The sequence below is a fragment of the Teleopsis dalmanni genome, chromosome 1 (genome assembly GCF_002237135.1).
Source record: "Teleopsis dalmanni isolate 2A chromosome 1, ASM223713v2, whole genome shotgun sequence".
In the NCBI taxonomy this organism is placed as follows: Eukaryota; Metazoa; Arthropoda; class Insecta; order Diptera; family Diopsidae; genus Teleopsis; species Teleopsis dalmanni.
The window spans coordinates 52,312,871-52,332,472 of record NC_051846.1 but is presented as its reverse complement, the minus strand read 5'-3'; the positions used below and the strand labels follow the sequence as shown (position 1 = coordinate 52,332,472).

At 28.9% G+C, this 19,602-nt stretch overlaps 1 protein-coding gene across 2 annotated transcripts in view; it reads left to right on the top strand.

Moving 5' to 3' along the window:
• Window positions 1–7,690: 7,690 nt before the first annotated feature.
• The window catches only part of LOC119668321, a 28,661-nt gene continuing 16,749 nt past the window's right edge, over window positions 7,691–19,602 (top strand). For both annotated transcript variants that reach the window (XM_038077790.1, XM_038077791.1), the window contains exons 1-2: window positions 7,691–8,169; window positions 15,446–15,735. In XM_038077790.1, the coding sequence (XP_037933718.1) occupies window positions 8,093–8,169; window positions 15,446–15,735 (367 nt within the window). In that variant the 5' untranslated portion in view covers window positions 7,691–8,092. The remainder of the gene's footprint in view (window positions 8,170–15,445; window positions 15,736–19,602) is intronic.

Here is a 19,602-nt window from a genome sequence, read left to right as displayed (position 1 = left end):
TTTTTTGTTAAAATTAATTTAAAATTGACCAACATCGACTACATACATAGATAAAACACAAACAGCAAACATTTGTTATTCAAATATATATTCTTAAGCAAGTATAAGTTTCGAATATCGCATATAGATGGTAAACTTTTTAAATATTGTATCAATTGCATATTGTATCATCCCCGTCACAGACTGTGAAAACTTATTGTATAATAAAATTGTGTATAAGATGGAATACTTTTAACTGACATTAGATTAGATTAGATTTGTGTAAGTCTTCTTAGGTATTTTGGACTTGCAAAAACTGTGATAAGTCACAACTGGAAATTTCATTGCTCTTCAAAAAAACTTTTTCCTATTCTCCCTATTTTATAATATTTCAATAAATTTTTATTTTCTTTTACTAAATAGATACTAATGAAGTTTTTACTTCCAACAAAGCAATGTTGTTATTTCAATTTTTATTCTTTCATTATTACTATGACCGAATAGGAGTGATGTAATAAATTTAATTAAATTATAGAAAAGAAAAACAAAAAAATTTAACTTTGCCTTTACCTAAACCTTAATAAGTTACATATATATATAAATAAAATTAATAATTTGTTGTTAATTTTTTTTCATCGAAGGGACGCGTCTTATTACGAACAGAAACTTTTTAAAAGTTAGAAAGGTTCGAATAGAAATGAAACCCTGAAAGTAAGTATTTTTATTTTACATATAGTAAGTCAAAATATGCATAAAAGATGTCTCTGCAGAACGAATAACTTTGAAATAAAAAATAGACAATTTCAAGAATTAACTTTCAATTCGTTAAATTTGTGTTTCCAAATAAAGCTGTAATTTATAAGCTCGTTTTAATTTAAAGCACATCAAGTGCTATGGTTAGTGTGACTTAGAAATAAAAAAATGACAAAAAACTTGGAACTTAAGCATTAAATGTTTGTATACTCTTGGCTACTTGTTAAAACATACGTTCGCTTCTAATTTTACAGACACGACTTCTAAGCATAACACCTGCAGTCCAAACAAATTATATACGGACTAAGATTTCCTAAGATCACTGATGATGAGTACTTGGTCATACTCGAAACAGTGTTGTATGATCAGTCAAACTTCAATAAATTAATTAAAATTTTTGTTATTGTCTTTTCATTTCTATTCGAACCATTTTAAATTATTCATTATCAAAGAAAGGACAAACATAAAAATTTATTTAATTTATTTTTATTATTCATTATTTATTTAATACTTCTTTCAGAAATATCATTTTAATTTTTATTTTTATTTGAGCTTTAATGATTACATGTATAGTAATAATTTTATTTCCGACACTTCAATTGTGTAAGAACTTTGGCAATCGATATCACCAGAATCTTATTTAGATCATGTTCGAGTTCGAGTAAATTGATGGTAAATTAAAAGAAATAGTATGTTGCTATGGCAGCGAATCTTGGTATTTACCAGAATTTCGAGTGAAAATTTTATAAAATGTTTAATAAATAAATTTTAAAACTTTTAACCAAAAATAATAAATAAGTGTAATAAATAAATAAATAAATATTTACATAAGTGCAGTGCAAAAAATCCCTAGGAAGTTTCAATTTAATAATGAATAAATTTAATGAATAAATTGCTAATATATAGTAACATAAACAGATTGACAGACTGGCATCGCTAAAGTTATTTGTCTCGTCACAATTATCAATTATATTTTACATGGAATATAAAGTCTTCTAGCTTAGTCTTGGTTCAAAAAAATTTTAAGTGTATAAAAAAAAAAACAAGCAAAATAGAATAAAAAATAAAAGTTTTTTAAAAAAAATAAATTAAAATATATTTACCCCTTATATTATAAAAATTTCCGCAGTTGAATTATGAATTACAAAGAGTAAAGATATTATGAAATACTACGAGAATGAAAAGCCCATCCACGTTAGTTTCAATTCATTAAAAATAAATAAATTACCAGAAATTCTATTTCTTATTTCCACACAAAAACCTCTAAATACAATTAAAATATAACAAGCAAGAAAAAAGGAAAAAGCTTATCATAGTCATAATAAACGGAGGCACTTCATTCATCAACGCGACCTTTTCATTAACACATTCACACATGCCCAACGCAGCACGAATAATATTTTTTTTGTGCTTCCTTTCAATGCGAACCTACAAAGGATGCCTTACCTCGATAGTCCTTTTTGTGTTTCCTTTTTCATTTTTATAGCACAACACAAAGACACACCGCAATAGCAGACAGCGCGGAGAACTTGAGGATTGATAAAACGACATATTTGAGTATCCTTGTTTGTATTACTGACAGTCTACGTTGTTTACAGGTTAAATATGAACACACATACTGACACATTAACACTTACACATACACACATACACACCAAATACAAAAACATAAATAACGGATAATTTATAAAATGCCATGCGCCATTTTTGTTTCCATTTCCTTCAACTCGGAAATGTTTATTTTTTTATTACTAGGATATAAAGCATAATCATTATATGAGTTGAGGCAAACATTCACATAACATGATATGTGTTGATAACAAGGGAAAGCGTTACCAGTAGAGCCTAAGAGCAGTTTGAGAAACAACTTAAGGCACGTTGCGGACATTAAGATGTTCAAGAGAATTTATCAATACTATCTTTCTCTAATCTTTTGGCTACTTACCATTTAGGATAAGCAACAAATGTGTATCGTTTTCTAAGGGTTTTGATGATTTTATATATCATATTTTTATTTAGGCACGGAAAATTTATAAGAACTTTAGTTAATTTACTGATACTATCAATACATAAATCTTTTATGAACAAAGTTTATTTCTGGTATAAATTTAGGGGAAAGTTTACGCATTTTAAACTTTTCATTCGTTAAAAAGGGTCAGCGTAGCGTATGAGTGTTATTAAATGACTATTCACTACAGGGTTGTCGAAGCAACCTGTGTATATCAAAAATTCATTTACATAATTAATAAATTTAATTTAAAACTTAAAACAAATTTTAACAATCGTCTTAATAAAAATAAAAGGCACGCCGTTTATTTTTATTAAACAAAAATCTTTTAAAATGTATTATTTAAATGTGTGCAGTATTAGTTAAAATGTAAGATAACAGAAACATAAAATAAATATCGTTTATTTTATTTAAGAAGACTATTAATAAAAAGGTTCTCGAAAAATAGTGAACAAAAATATAATAATATAATATAATTATTTTAATTAATTATATTTTTGCCTAACCATACAGCTGTTTCGAGTATTGTCAAATACCATACCCATGATCAGTGGTCTTGGAAATAATGCTTGTATTTAATTATTCGTAAATAGTTTTTGAGACTACAAGTACCAGGAATCGAACTCGTCTCCTGCCAAATATGACACTCAGAATCAGCGCATCTTAACCAACTGATCCAAAAGCCGTACTTGACTTTTATGTTCGCAAATTTTTCTGGAGTTTTGTTAATTTGCTGTGAAAGTTTTTATTAACAAAGTCACTTGTTGTATTTATATTAGAACGAAATCATAAAACAGCTGTAGAATTAACAAAGTCACTTGCTGTATTTATATTAGAACGAAATCACAAACAGCAGTAGAACAATTGAATTAATTAATTATATTTGTTAAATAAATTTTAAGTGAATTTTTTTATAAAGAGGTTTTTTCGAACAGTAGTGAAATACAACAACAAAAATTTATTTTTTTTTATATAATATTTTAATTAATTGAATTTTTGGCTGACCATACAGCTGTTTCAAGTATTGCCAAATACCCATCATCAGTGATCTTGGAAATAATTCTTGTATTTAATTATTCGTAAATAATTATATTTTGAGACTGCAAGTACCAGGAATCGAACTCGGGTCCTGCCAAATGTGAAGCTCAGAATCAGCGCACCTTAACCAACTGATCCAAAGCCGTACTTGACTTTTTTGTTCGGATATTTTTCTGGAGTTTTGTTAATTTGCTGTTAAAGTTTTTATTAACAATTTTACTTGCTGTGTTTATATTAGAACGAAATCATAAACCAGCTGTAGAATAATTGAATTAATTAATTAATTATAATTTTATTTTCAATTGTTAAATTTCAATACTATTCTGTTCGTAGAAGCATTATTTGTTGTATGATTTGTTCTTTCTTATGTATAGAACCTAATCTAGGAACGTACTGCTGAGAAAGACATACTAATGTTACTCCACTAGTCGCACGGACAAGACCAATATTTTGTGAATATAAGTTGTAATTAAACGTCAAATATTCCAGACGAAAGTGACTATTATTTTTAATAGCAAACTTGTTATATTTCATAAAAAGGTTTTTAGTTTATTTTTTATCTTTGAAAACTTTACCTACTATTAAAGAAAAATGCTAAATTCGTCTTCAGGGACTATAGACTATAGTCAAAAGATCAGCATCAGTAAACTATATTTTTAAAACTAATTTAAAATATGGTGTATTATTTAACAATAACCAATTAGCCTGTTCAAAAATATATAAATAAAATTAATAATTAAAACAATAAATTATAGAAAACGATCACTTAATATTACAGCAAATAAGAATTAATGAGTTCTTATCGGAAAATTTTTATTAAAATTTGAAGATACAATTTGCACGTAGAGTAAAAGTCTGTCTTTATTTCTCGAGTCGAAAAATAAGCATATTATATAAATTAAATCATTAATAATATATAATATAGCGTAAGCAGATTTTTAATATAGAATTTAATATCTCAGTGATTCTAAATGTACATCAAAGTGTATATAAATTTAAGCTCCTATGCAAATCAAAGAAAATAAAAATTTTTGAAGTGTAGTTAGTTTTAGGCAGATAAAAGTTAATGACGTTCTGAATTTATAATGGTGCAGATCTCCGTCATCATTGTAAATCTTTCATATACTTGGAATGTAGACCAGAATATCTTATGTTGAGGATTTTATAATATATATACATTGAATGTAAACCAGAAAATCTTATGTTGAAGATTTTATAATATATATACACTGAATGTTGACCAGAATGTTAAAGATTTTCCTCCTGGCAATCAGCATTGTAATAAAGGGCAAAATATCTCTCTTTAAGGATTTTTTAATATTAAAAAAAGACAGACCGAATAAAGGCGTATAGACTACCTACAACCTCAATAAACCCATTTTGTTGAGATTATAACGTTCTTACGAGATTTGATATCATAAACATCATTGTTGAAATTCAAAAACTGATGAATAATATTGATATTACCCACCTATTTCCTATAACAGGTAGGAGCACTTTAAAAATACTGTTCCTACATGTTAGATTAAACTTATTTACAATAACTGTTTAACAAAAATACACAGATCAGTGAAATGTTCTTTATTTCAATATTAAACTTGATAGTTATGACTACGTGTGGTAATAATAATCTTAGATCTATTCAATAAATTTTTAAGACACTATAAAATAAACCATTATAACTTTCGTCATCAATTAATAAAAACTTTGCAAAATTTCTTCAAAGTTTTATTGTTGATTTTTTAACAAAAGCTTTATAGTTAACAAAGAAAGTAGCACGGATTTAATAGATCGCATTATCTGTAACCAATTATTAACTTCATGTAGTTAACATTTTTTTTTAATTTTGTGTCTATTCTGGTATTAATTTTTGTTTTTTAACATACCGAAAGTTATGGTTGTAATAGCATAGTCTATTTGTCTAGTCTTCTTCATATCTACACGGATATAGAAAAATTGATACTTAATAAAATTCTGTTATTATGATAGAACAATGTCTATAAAATGAATAAATAACTACAAAACTTTAAATGACACCTATACAGACTAGCTCATAGTGAAATCATATTTAGCTTTAATATATTTTTATCTATAACTTTAAATTTTATATAATATAAACATATTGTAAATACTTAATAAGAAATATTCAGCGTATTGTTTGTTAATTATTTCAGAGGCAATTCCATCGCAATTTTTAAAAGTTTCACAATTAAAGTTTTTTTTAATTTAAGTTTTTCAAATTTTAAATGAAATAACTAGTTTTAAATAAAGTTTTATACAATTATTTCTATAATTCTAAAATTAAATACCAAAAAATTATTGTTCATTAATTCTGAGAATATATACCTCTGTAATTGAGCATTGTTATTGGTGTCCCATAACAAAATAAACACATTTCAGAAAATGAATTATAATGACATGTTGAATTGCCGACTGATTATGCCTATTACATTTATATTACTTTCTTTTTAAAAAAATAATAAAAATCAAACATTCACACACAATTATTGCAAGTTTAATTGAGTATTCAATGTGTCCTTAAACCTTTATAGAACCATTAACAAGTATAGACTTTTATACAACGTTCACTTGGCACAAAATTCAAGTGCTCACTCCTTATTTGTTCATTGTTATTTTTGCTTTTCTATATACTAAGTAAGCGTAATGAAATAGTAACTGACATCATTAAGCCAAATTAAACGTCATTAATTCGTTGTAAAATGCAAACGACTATAACCGACAAAGTATTACCTCCCACAACCCATTTTTCACTCTGACTTTGTTAGCAATGGCACTCGCAAAACGTTGCTGCTAACATTACGCTGCGTCATCACTTTCACTTGACTGCCACTGGCAATAAGACTCATACGCCCAACCAACTTTTTTTGCCTTCAGTCAGTCAGTCATACTCTAATTTCATTTTTTTTATAACTAGTATTCCACAAATGTCAGTAGAATATTAACTCGCGTGTTACCCTACTTTAACAATGAGTCACTGTACTCCAGTATTTAACGTTTTTTTGTTTTTATTGTGTCAACAAGCGACTACACAGCACCCACCTCCGTTGGATGAGTCAAGCGACTGAATACAACCACCTGCTCTCAAAGAGAGCACTATTGGGTGGCATTAACAGTGTTATATATTAAACCAACATCTACGCCCAACTATCTACTTAGTAACGACCCATCCTAGCAGTTGTGTGCTGTCAGTGTTTTGTTTGGTGATTAAAAGTTTTATCCAACGTAGTTACTTGGCCTCATTCTCATTGTAGCTTCTTTAGTTATTTATTGTTGTAATTGTGGATGTTGCTTTTGTTGTCGACAGTCATTTTATGCTTTACTTTTATTGACCTCATAACCTCGGTTGGTCGCTCCATCTTCTATGCACTTTAACCCACATAACAATTTTACTTTGGCATAAATCTTTATTGGTTTTAAAAGATCTTATTAATTCGCAATCACGTTTATCGCGATAAACGTTGGGTTGTACGTTTTCCAGATTTCATACTGAATTGATTTGTTATGGTGTGCGATTATTTGTGATGACATCAGCACATGTAAGGAACTGGGTCAATGTGGTAATAATAATCCTACGCGAATCACATATACAATTTCCAACCAATTTTATTGAATAATACAAAACTTTGTTTTGCAGTTTTTTTTTTAGTTTTAAGTTAAACAGTATTGTGTACTTTAATTAAGGAAATAAAATTTCATTGTTTACAATCAGCAGCAGCGATTCCACATATATAGTATATGACATTTCAATACAAGATCTTTACGTCAAGTACAATTCAATATTTATTGAATAGCAGTGAAGTACTGAGATGTTAACTCGTTAATTTTTAAACTAAATGCAAAGGTTCACTTGAACTTTTGCATATAAACATAAAATAAAATAAAATAAATGAATCAAAATCAAAAATAAAAAGTGAAAAAAACACGGAAATAAAATGTCAAATACCAAAACTCGAATTATTTTGGTACGCGCAATACAGAGTCCTTGGAATAAGCCAAGCGTTAAACGTGACACAAATCGTAAAATCCAACTGAAAGATACTCATGCAATTCGTGCAGCCAAGAACCAAAAAATCCAAAAGACAAACCCAACAGAAGCGCACATCAGCATGAAATTTATGTAAAGGCTAAACTCATATTCCATAAAGGCAGAAACAGAAGCAGAAGCAGAAGCAGAAGAAACAGTAGTGCAGTAGTAAATATTAAGCATTTGAGCCCAGCAGAAGGATAAAGCATACAAAATATATTAAAACACATAAAATTGGTCTCTGTGAGACGAGAAGGCACGTTATCGGCATGGGAGACCTGCAAGCAACAATTGAATTTTCGGTCGAGCTCTATAAATTCTTTAATGTGGACTTATTTCAAAGGGGGTAAGTATATTGCATGCTTTTATTTACTTATTGTCGTAGTTCTTGATTTGTGCAAGTTCACAATGCTTTTGTCTACTTTAACGCGGCAATAAAAATTGCATAATTTATGAAACAATATGCTTTAAGCTTGGAAGGAACTCTTGTGCCTCATGCATTCCTGAATGCAATTGTTGGGTATAATGGAAAAATTTTTAGGTGTGGTTATGGTTAAGCACACAGAAGTTGTCAGTCATGTTCTGGGAAGGATAAACTTGAGTTTCTAGAGGAAAGCAGGAAATAGTTTAAATGAAATTGTCCTTTATAAGTTGCATTTATAGCAACTGGGCGTGTTGCATAGTATACTGATATTTTTATTATACACATATTCTTACCCTTTGTTTAATCTAGTAGTAATGATTTATTTATTTAAAAAACAATATCTACAAACTTAGACAAGCAATTTCAGATATTAAATAAAGGAATTTTCGTTTCTAAAGCCATATATTGGATATGTGAAATGTCTGACATAAAAAAATAAAAAAGTAAATTAATTTTCTTGTATGGATCAAATTAATTCCATCAAATGCGATGGAATAATGACAGTATTATTTGTTATCCAAATGATAGATTGTAGATGATAAACAAAATATTTTATGCGAATAATTTTTCCTCTCTGAAAATACCCTCTACATATCCCAGAAAAAAAGGTAAAATGTTTTTCCAATATAACATTTATAAAGAAAAGGCTAAAAATTATTCTGTCAATTGGTTATAGTAAAAAGGTGTAGTAAAAAAAATCCATTATTTTTGCATGAAATTGAAGGCTTAGTTGAAATTCGAATTAGGTCAAATATGCGCCATTTTGTTCGATAATTATTTGCCATTTCGAAAATAATTTTATTATGAACTCTCATAGAAGTCCTTGTCCCTATTGACAAAAAAATGAGACAGTCAATTTTCATAAGCTACTCTTGAAGCAAATTTTTCACCAGAAATTCGTTTGCTATGAACAGGAACAAATAATAATCACTTGGGGGTAGGTCTGAACTATAAGGTGGATGCATAAAAAATTCCCAACCAAGTTCCCGGGTTCCCAAGTTTTTCGAGTCATTATCTATGTGTGTGACCTGGCGTTGTCCTGATAGAGCACAATTCTTTTCCTATTGCCCAAAGCTGCTTCTCCTATTGGGCGATTTCTTCCTTCAGATGGTTCAACTGTTGACAGTAGAATTCATTGACAGAGTTTAGAGTTTTAGCGTGGTGGAGCAGCTCATAGTAGATCATTTTGCTGTCAATCCCACCACACCCATAACAAAACTTTCCTGACCGTCAATCCTGGCTTTGCCACCTTTTCGGCCAGCTCATCACGGTCCGACTACGATGTTTTCAATTGACGTTGTCATAAGTGATCCACTTTTCATCACCAGTCACTAACCGCTTCGGAATTGGTTCGATTTTGTTGCGATTGAGCAGCGATTCGCAGATGATAGTTCGCTCCATGAGGTTGTTTTGTGTTAATTTTTTTGGCACACATGCATGGAGCTTCTTTTTATATTCAACCTTATTCAAATGACTCAAGTTCTAAACAGTTTTTTATGCTATCTTTAGCTTTTAAGTAATCGAAACAGTGCTTACATGACTATCGGATTTGAGAATTTTCATGATTATAGTTGATACTGTAAAGAACATAAACACTATTCACATTTTCAGCAGTCTGGCTTATGTTTTCGCTTTTATCATAGAAAAACTGTCGTATTTTCTCTCTACTAGTGTCCATCTTTAAGACGTGCTTAAACAAAACTGAGTTTACTAATTACCAAACCATCAAAACTTTTTTAGTACGAAATCATCTTTCATCTTTCCAAAGCTATGTAGCATAACCCGCTCGGAGTTATGCAACTCGTGTTCCAGATCAAATATTCTGTCTTCATATTGGAAGTAAGATTTCCTTGAGAGTTTTGTAAGTTGATTTTTGAGATATCCACTTTTTGCTTTAATGTAAATATTTATATTTTCAAGGATATTAATAGTGTGATTTAAAATCTAAGTAAGACAGGAAGATAAAATGATACCATTAAATTTACTAATTTATATCCTAGCAAAAAACCTAAAGATAACAGAAAGAAAATAAATTCATTTAATAAAAAATAACATTAGTAAACGATAAATGAAAAAGAAATATATATTGTATCTATATATAAAAATTAAAGGCACTCGATTGTATCTAAAAATACTTAATATAATGAAAAATATTTAAAAAACTTCGACACTTTTTCATTTCTTAATTAATTCAAAAATAATTTTTTCAGCAATTACATATGAAATGAAAAACAGCTAATAAATGTAATTATTGTTATTGTACAATTTAAAAAGCTCTATTTAAATATTTAAAATATACTGAACTCATATTGCTATTGGATATAAAACATATTGGTATAATTTATATAGAATCATTAATTTTTGTTTATAGAACAAGAACAAAATCTGAATTATTTTATTAAATAAATTTCGAACTCATAAGCGCCCAGTCACACCGCATCATTTTTAAACAAAGTTGGCAGAAATATTTTAATGGGAATCACTTGACTGCAACCACAAGTGTGTGCGGCAGAGAAATCTCAAATTCTTGAAAAACACCGTTTGGATAAATATTAAATGTTGAACCAGATTTGTGCCAATAAATAATAAACAGTATATAAAAATATGAATATATGTATAACAAATTGAGTTGCTAATAGTTCAACCTAACGTGCCCAACCACTTTGAACCACGTTGAAATGATTTATAAATAAATCTAGTGACGATTATTAAACTTAAAACAAAAATAAGGTTAAGGGCAGATTCTTATTTCGTTTTTTGGTTTATTATTAACCCAAAACAGATTCTTAAAATGTAACATGTGGTAAAAAATCATTTAAAATATTTAAAGATATTATGGTAATGAACAGAGAATCTTTAATTTAATATAAAACAAAAAAATTCTTTACATATCTGCGTGTACTGCAAAAGTACATGTCTTGATATATCATTCAGCAAGTGAAAATATTTAAATTTTCTAATTAGTTACTTTAATCAATATTTTTGTGAAAGTAAAAGGAATACCTATCTATATAAAATATGGAAATATCCATTTTCTTTTCTATAAATAAAACATATTACTTATTAACAATTCTACCAAAGTTGTATTTCAATATGTGGTTTAGACCTTGTCATTAGGTGTCGAACATAATATTATTCAAATATTTTTAATAGGACATCTTATAGTACCGGATCCTTTCAAGTATTATTGAAGATTGTCTGTAAAAACACATATTTTGTGTAACCCCACAAAAAAGTGGGGTTATCACTCTCAGCAGAGACAAATCGTATGATCTTGGTGGACAATTCATTTGATCCCATGATCTTGGGAAACCATTTATATAATCAAAAACGTGAAATTACATGTTTGTGAAACGTATTGATCTGAATAGTAATTGCCCTATATACGTAAATTTTGTTTGTTGGCGTACCCATTAAACCTAATGAGCCTCATCACTAAAGAAAATTCGATATAAAATGATTTTATTACAGAATCATCAGTTTTGTAGCAGTGATTAAATTAGTTATTTAGTGATTAAATTAAATATATGATACCTTGAATGACTGTTCTATTCGAGATATGTACTTAAGCAATGCACTTGTATCGCATCAGTACCATAGCATTGATGTATGACATTAATTACGATGAATTTCATTGTACTGCTGGTTTATGATTGTGACAGTCTGTCTCATGAATTCAGATTCAATTAGCTCCTAAGACCTCTAAATTCTCTAGGCAATAAGAAATTTCAGTTAGGTAGACACTTTTAGATAATCCTGTTTCATATGTAAGTTTATAACATACTATAGATGGTTTTAAGAAGGACACTAATTAATATACTTTAGATAAATATAAAATATGTTGACTTACTGTAAGCAATTTTAGTAAAAGATGGACTTATTCTACACCAGGAAAAAACTGTATAATTTTAATAAAATATGCAATATATTTACTGCAAGCACTGAAAACATTGATTAAAGATTTAGGTTAGGTTGTATAATATAATTGATCCTACGAATACACTTAAACCTATTGGTCTATTGTGTTGCTGAATAAAAACTAAGAGCTTTAAAAAACTCCTTGAATCTTCTGCAAAGCCGGGAATGTCCATTTGAGAAAGGTAATCTGGAGTTCTTGGAGCTAATCAAGATCCTCAAAAAAATAGTTAACAGTTAATCGTCGCCGCGTATGTGCTGGAAATTTAAAGAAATGGGAACCTATTGGGGATAAATACCTTATGACTAGAGCTGACCAATTCTGTTTTTGGTCTATAGTTAGCAGAGTACTTTTTATGAGTAACCATTGCATGAAAATCAATTTTAAATAAAAATTTATTTTATTAAGCTATTTTATAACGATTGCTACAAGAAAGTACAAAGTATCATTGAACTTGCGTAATTAAATAACGATTAATTGAAAACAGACAATCAATTGTTGTTGTTGTAGCTGGGACCTGCTTTTGAAGTCCCTTTTGGAGGGTATCGAACGGCATTTGGTTGTCAATAGCGACGAGTGACTCTCAGACGTAGACCCGGTCGTTCTTGAAACTGTTAGATTAATTAGATCAATTTATCTTACATTGTTATCAAATATATAAACAATATATTAGATAACAAATGCCAATTTTTTAAAAAAAATGTACTTATTTTTTATAATTATAATAGTTTACTGTCAAAAATTTCTGCAGATAAGATCTACATATACTACAGTGAAATTTTCCATAGAACCCGAACATCATAACTAATTTTTTTTTAAATGCTGTTTTTTTTTTTTTATTTGTAAAAAACTGTTGTATTTGTTTCATATAGTATTGATTATCAAATTAAAGCTAAAACGTTTACGAATATTTTAAGCTACATAGTGTCAATGTGACTTTTTAATTGCTATGCTTAAAAATATGCAGATGAAATATTTTTGAGGTTTTTTAAATTTTTCGATTTTAAATGTGATGGAACTTCAACAGAAATATTAACAAAAAAATTTTTTTAATTGATGTCAAAGATTGTTTTAATCAGTGGACGAAAATAAACTGTTCATTCAGTAAACGTACTACACAAACGCTTGTTAGCACTCCCCCAAGCTACAAATAATACAGCACGTAGACTTGAGCTAGACCTTGTGAAAATTTCATATAGAGTTTTCAAACGCGCAATCGATTTCATTATACGAATTCTTCAAATTCTTCAATCAATATACCTCAAACAATATCGTCTTCATTTATCTACACGTTTATAATCCGTCTACAAATGAATTTAATTAAGTTACACAATTTAACGACTTCCTTCAAGTGATAAATATGACAAACTTCTGGAAAACACCGGCTGCAGCAACTTGGATTAAAAACCGAACTACGGCCCTGGAACGCTATCAAAGACATCTAAAATTTAAAGACATTGTCAAAGCCACCTACTCACAATCCATGAATTGCAATATATTGAGAGTCCTTGATGACAAACCCACCTTTTACCACTTTGATCGTAAGCAATTTTTTATGGCAAGGTTTTCGCCCAATTGCAGTTGTCAACAACTCATTGCACTCGTTTTTGTATTAACGGGCAAATTCACAAACTCGAAATCAACAAGCTATGTACACTTTGTAACATACAAAAAAAAGAAACGTTGAATCACTTTATGTTTGAGTGCCCTATTTACTTCTTAGTACGAAGTCACCATCTTAGATTCATAGTAGCAGTCTTCAGAGACAATAAATCTTTAATTTTCAACTCCACTGATCCACAATTAACTAAGGCATTTTACTCATATATACTTAAAAGTTTTAAAATCAGATCATTTATTATAAACGAATAAGATTTGCTTTTCCCTGAAATTGTTTTTATAGATACTTATAAATATATATATATATATATATATATATTTTCCTACTAATTCTATACTTCTTTGTTCTTATCGCTTATCTTTTTAACCTAGCTATAAGTAAACACCAAACCTCCTTCTATTACAACTTTAAGAATTGAATTCAATTGAATACTAAGAGAACACTAAAAAACAATAACTTCCGTAAAAGATCGCTAAAAAATTAATCAGTAACCATCATGCAGAGATAGTTAAAAAAATCACTACAATCAGGAATTGAACACAGCGTGAAAATCAAACAAACCGAACTTATTTAGCATGAGATGTCGGAAACAGTACACTATTTTAGTGTTTCGGACATGTCCCTTTGATTTTTTAGTGTACTGTTTCGGACATAAGCAGTACACTACAATACTGCACACATTATTTTTGTTCACTAGTTTTAATGCAAATGTTTTGAATAGCAGAACATAAAAATCGAATAAAAATTTCAAAAGTTGTATTCGATTTTCCAAATTTGCCCAAAATATTGACTTCTATTAACAAGTCAAACTAATATATATAGAAAAATCTATTTTTTGAAATTATTATGAAATTATTTTTTAAATTTTGAGTGTTCAGTTTAGTGTAAAATTTCAAAACAAAAAATTACTACTACCACAATTAATAATACAATAAATAACAATAAAATTTAAAGAAATAATTAAAGAAAGTTGTGAATTATTAATAGTTAAATAAAAAAACATTGGTTTTTCAAATTAAATAAACTTTCAAAACCCTATTGCCCAAAAATACCAAAATATAAATTAATTTGAACAATCTATTTTTATTGCATTTATAAAAAAAGATCAAAAAAGATTTTAATTAAAAAATTTTAAAATGTCGAATACAACAATTTTTTGTTGTGGCACTAATAGCTGCTCTAATTGAAATGACCCACTAATTCCTTAAGTGATATTTTTCTTTTTAGTCCACAAATTTTTTTATCATTGTTGTGTCCGATTTTTTTATTATTTATTTGAAATGAATATTTGCATAAACTCGTATATCACATATCCACAGGAAAGTTTCCAAAAAAAAAAAATAGCTGCGTATGTCAGTAGAGCAGAGTTGCTGGCAGCTGTCGACCGAAATGTCAACAGAATTAAAAATGCCTTTTCCGTTTTAACGTGATAAAAACAGGAAGACCAAGAAGTAAAATTCGAACAATTGAACATTTTACATATTGACAAATGTTAGTTTTTTAGTTCTGTGGCACTATTGTGATTGAATTGAATCTCTACACCATGTCCGCAATGTAATGTGATTTTATTTTGATATATTCAATCGAATATGCATGCTTTTGTTTAACTTAAAAAATATGCCAGATATATAATGCTAAATATTGATAACTCTATTTTGCAGCTTGTATCAAGTTCGCTGCGCTTTGCGTGTTGCACCAAGGCTACCGGTGCAAGTGGAGACCAGCATACCAGAATCTAACAATCAAAATCAGTCACAATCATTAACAAATGGCGAACTTATCGGTGATGCCGACCTGCAACAGCAGTCACAAAATCAGCCACCAAACTGTACAATGCCTGGATCTGCATACATAATTAACGGCTGTGGTGCCTCACGTGTATTTCAGATACTTTATCGCAACGAAGAGGTGACGTTGCGCGATGTCATACACTTTCGTACGCATTTATTAGGTAAGTACTTTGATTGAAATTGCATTCATTGAAAATGATTAAAAACATTGTCTTGCAAACGTGGCATTGAGACAATATAGCATCTGATTGAGTTCAGATATTGTGTATCTCTGCTAGAGTTTCTGTCTTAACTAGCGAACAGCCAAAATTATACAATCTGCTGGTCTTTCAAATTAGCACTGAAATGCCAAGATATTTAATTAATTGAGCTTGTCATTGTACTAAGGACAATGCACTTTCCTTATGGCAACGAAATGGTTTAAAGGAATTGCAAATTGCCGCACAGCAGGCGGTTAAACTTGCTGCAACGCAACTTGACATTTTAGCCAAAAAAAATTTTAATATCGAAAAATTGTCGCATTGCCTGCATTTCTCATTTGCCCGGCATTCGCAGAGCAGGAAGGGGCAATGACTTTGGCACTTTACAATTTTAGTACGTGTTGCCAAAAGATGAAATTTTCCTCTCGCAAAAACGCAAACTGAAACAAAGACTGCCTGCCAAAAAGTAATACATTTTTGTTCGTTTTCAAAAATTTTGCTTAAAAATAATATAAAAATATTTATTAGTTATCAAATGTTTGCAAACATTCTTTATTCATATTGATATTTAATTTAATTAATTCAATTATTCACTTATACATTTAATATATTCTAATTAGTTCTTTAACTTTACATACCTATATTATACAGGTAAGGTTGGCTTTTTTTTTGCAAAAGCTAATCAATCATATATGCAAGCAATTAAAATAAAATATTTGCTGGCAGATTTTATTATTTGTTTGTTAAATACAAATTAATATTTTCTTTTTTTGTTAAATATTTTTCAATGTTGCACATTCGAATCGAATCGCATTGACCTGCATATTTTGATCGAAAGCGTCAACTGACATGTGGCAAGTAGCAAGTATCTGAGACAAAAACGTTAAAAAAAATTTACTTAAAATATATATAAATATAAAAATATAAAAAATTTTGTTCTACTAAAATTATTGCTTAAGTATCTTGGGTACTTGCAAAAATGAGAACTTGCACACGTTCAAGGTGTCTGTGATTTATGAAGATTTTTTGCCGTCGTACTTGACAACGAAATAAAATAAAAATATAACAACAATAAGAATTAATTTGCTCTGGTTGCACCCTAAATTCAAGAAAGATATAGTTCATGTTTCATTTTAGATTTTATATAATAAATATGCATAAGTGATGCAAAAATGTGTTATTTGACACATAACGGGCGGCACCCTTTCCTACTTGCTCAAGTAAAATTCTGCATTCTTGTAAAATTCCAACAACTTCAAGTTTAATGCATAAATTCAAACTTTTCAAACTGATACGAAATTAGAAATACGTGCTAATTAAAGATTTCTTCTGTGCCACAGAAGAATGGCTACAAATTTTTATGGAACAAAAACAAACATTAATAATACTTTGTTTATTGTATGTATTGCAAATTGCATAAGTTTGGTTTGTTAAAAGTTGAAGTAACTTCAAGAACATAAACAAATTAATTAAAAAGTTTTAAATGTAAAACTAAGACTAAATGCATTAAGTGCAAATTAATTGAAGTTTCTTATTAAATTGGTAAAAATAGTTCATGTACTATAACACAAACAGTTATTATTCCTCTGAAATTTATAAATATTTCATAAATTTAATATATTTTCTTCACAGGCTGAAGAAATAAGTAGTATCTAATCAATTTTATTTCAAAACTTATTATGCTATTAACTAATTGTTTCCAAAATGTACATTTTAAAATTAATATCTCTCAATTACTACGTTTTTATACAATAATAATATTAAATTTTCCTTTTTTTATTTTTCTTGAGTTGTGGCCAAATACTGTCTTAGCCTACAATCTGCATGGTTTCTCATAATTTTTCCCCAGTGATTGAAATCAAGTTATCTAAAATAAATTCTTATCCAAATAAGCCAACAAAATAGATGACGTTGCACTATTCTTTTTTATTGGAATCTTTAAAGCACAAGATATGTATCACTGATTCGCATACTTGTATATGTTTTAGCCGACTCATCTACATAGCTAACAGCTTAGTTCAAGAATGTGTAACCAAGCTCATGGAATGTGCTCATGAAAATGAGGTAACGGTCATGTGGGTTAAGGGACACGAGAAGGCAGATAAACTTGCAAAGCAATTATCAAACCATAACTTCTGCGGCCCAGGACCTAGAAAACCATTGAGTTACAACATGATGACAGCCTATGTCTATAAATAGATAACCTCACTTCATCTCAAGAGATGGAGAGAGTTGAGCACTTGTAGACAGACCAAACTCATGTTGCCGAAACCATGGGTCAGGGAACCGATAAAAGTGCTTAGCTATACGCGGAGTACCCTCAGCTGGCTGACCTCACTAATTACTGTGGACATGGCAACTTCAAGTATCATCTCAAAAAGATAACTCTTGCTGAGGAAGACACTTGCAGACTATGTCTAGAAGAAAAGGAGACAGGAGGAAGACTGTCTTGGGGCACCATTGGGTTGGTGATAACTTGGCAGGCAACCTCAAGCTAAATGAGCTGCTTGCATTAACAAGAAATGTAGTTATGCGAACGGAAGCCGCTCCAGCTTTAACTCAATAACGACATCCGAGAATAGAAGGACGAAAAAGAACCCAAGTAGTTTCGTGGTCTACTTCGGCTAATCGTTCACTTTAGTGGGGCCACTTGTTGGACGGTAGCCGACTCACCCAATACTCTAAAACTATAAAATTAAGCTTCCAAACCTAACATATATCATGTAACAAAATTAAAAAGTCAGCATTTGTTTTACTTTCACTCCTAATTCAATAATTGTTTCAGCATATCGATTTAAGATTTTCATTTATAATATTATATAGAGAGAGTCTCTATAATTTACTTACCATCATTCACTCATAGATGTCGCAGCACTAAGAATTTTTATGGATTCACTCTTATCGGCTCTGGAACAAATATTTAATCATTTTTATAATAATTATTTCATAATTATTGTGACATATTTTTCAAAAAAATTCGCTTTAAACTATACTGTGATACTCAGGTGTTTGTGATTAAAGCGTTTTTTGTGTAGATTTTTCTTAATTATTAGATAATTATTAGATATAACTCTTCCATTAGCAATAAATATTGTTCTTGTAAAGTAACATTCAATCTTAATACAATAAAATAAATAATAATACAATTAATTAATTAATTCCAAGTACTAAAAGACTGAACAAAAGTTAGAAAAATGAAATAAAAATATTTTGATATAAAAACAACTACACCTTGCGCCATAAGTACCTTTCATCAAATAAACCCTCAAACTGTCATGTATAATTAATTTAACTGAAATTATAATTAATTCATAAACTGATTTTGTGGAAAACCTACGCAACGAAATATATTTTCGAATACATATTTTATTCCAATACTTATCAAATAGATACTTTTTTATTACTACTATTCCAAACTTGACATTACATATGATTATATCACAAGTATATAAATTTCTAGATATGATAAAAAGATAAATTATTTTTCTGAAACATGAAATCAATTATTGATTTTGCATGTGAAATAAAATAATACATAAAAATCACACAATATATCAATCTATATTTATAATATATACTTGTATGTACGATATGTCTATATACAAATTAAATTTTGTATTTGTTCTATGTACGCTTTGAAACTATCCCACTGATTTTGAAGAATTTTTAATGGAAAATTATTTGACTAGTTAAGAATGTTGATTACACTTGGGCCTGATGGGTACCGGTGGTGTGATTTAAAAAATATTTTTTTACAAATATTTTTAATGAATAAACTTTCTTTAATTATTTTTTTTTTTAGGGTACCTAAAAGAAATTTCATTTTTT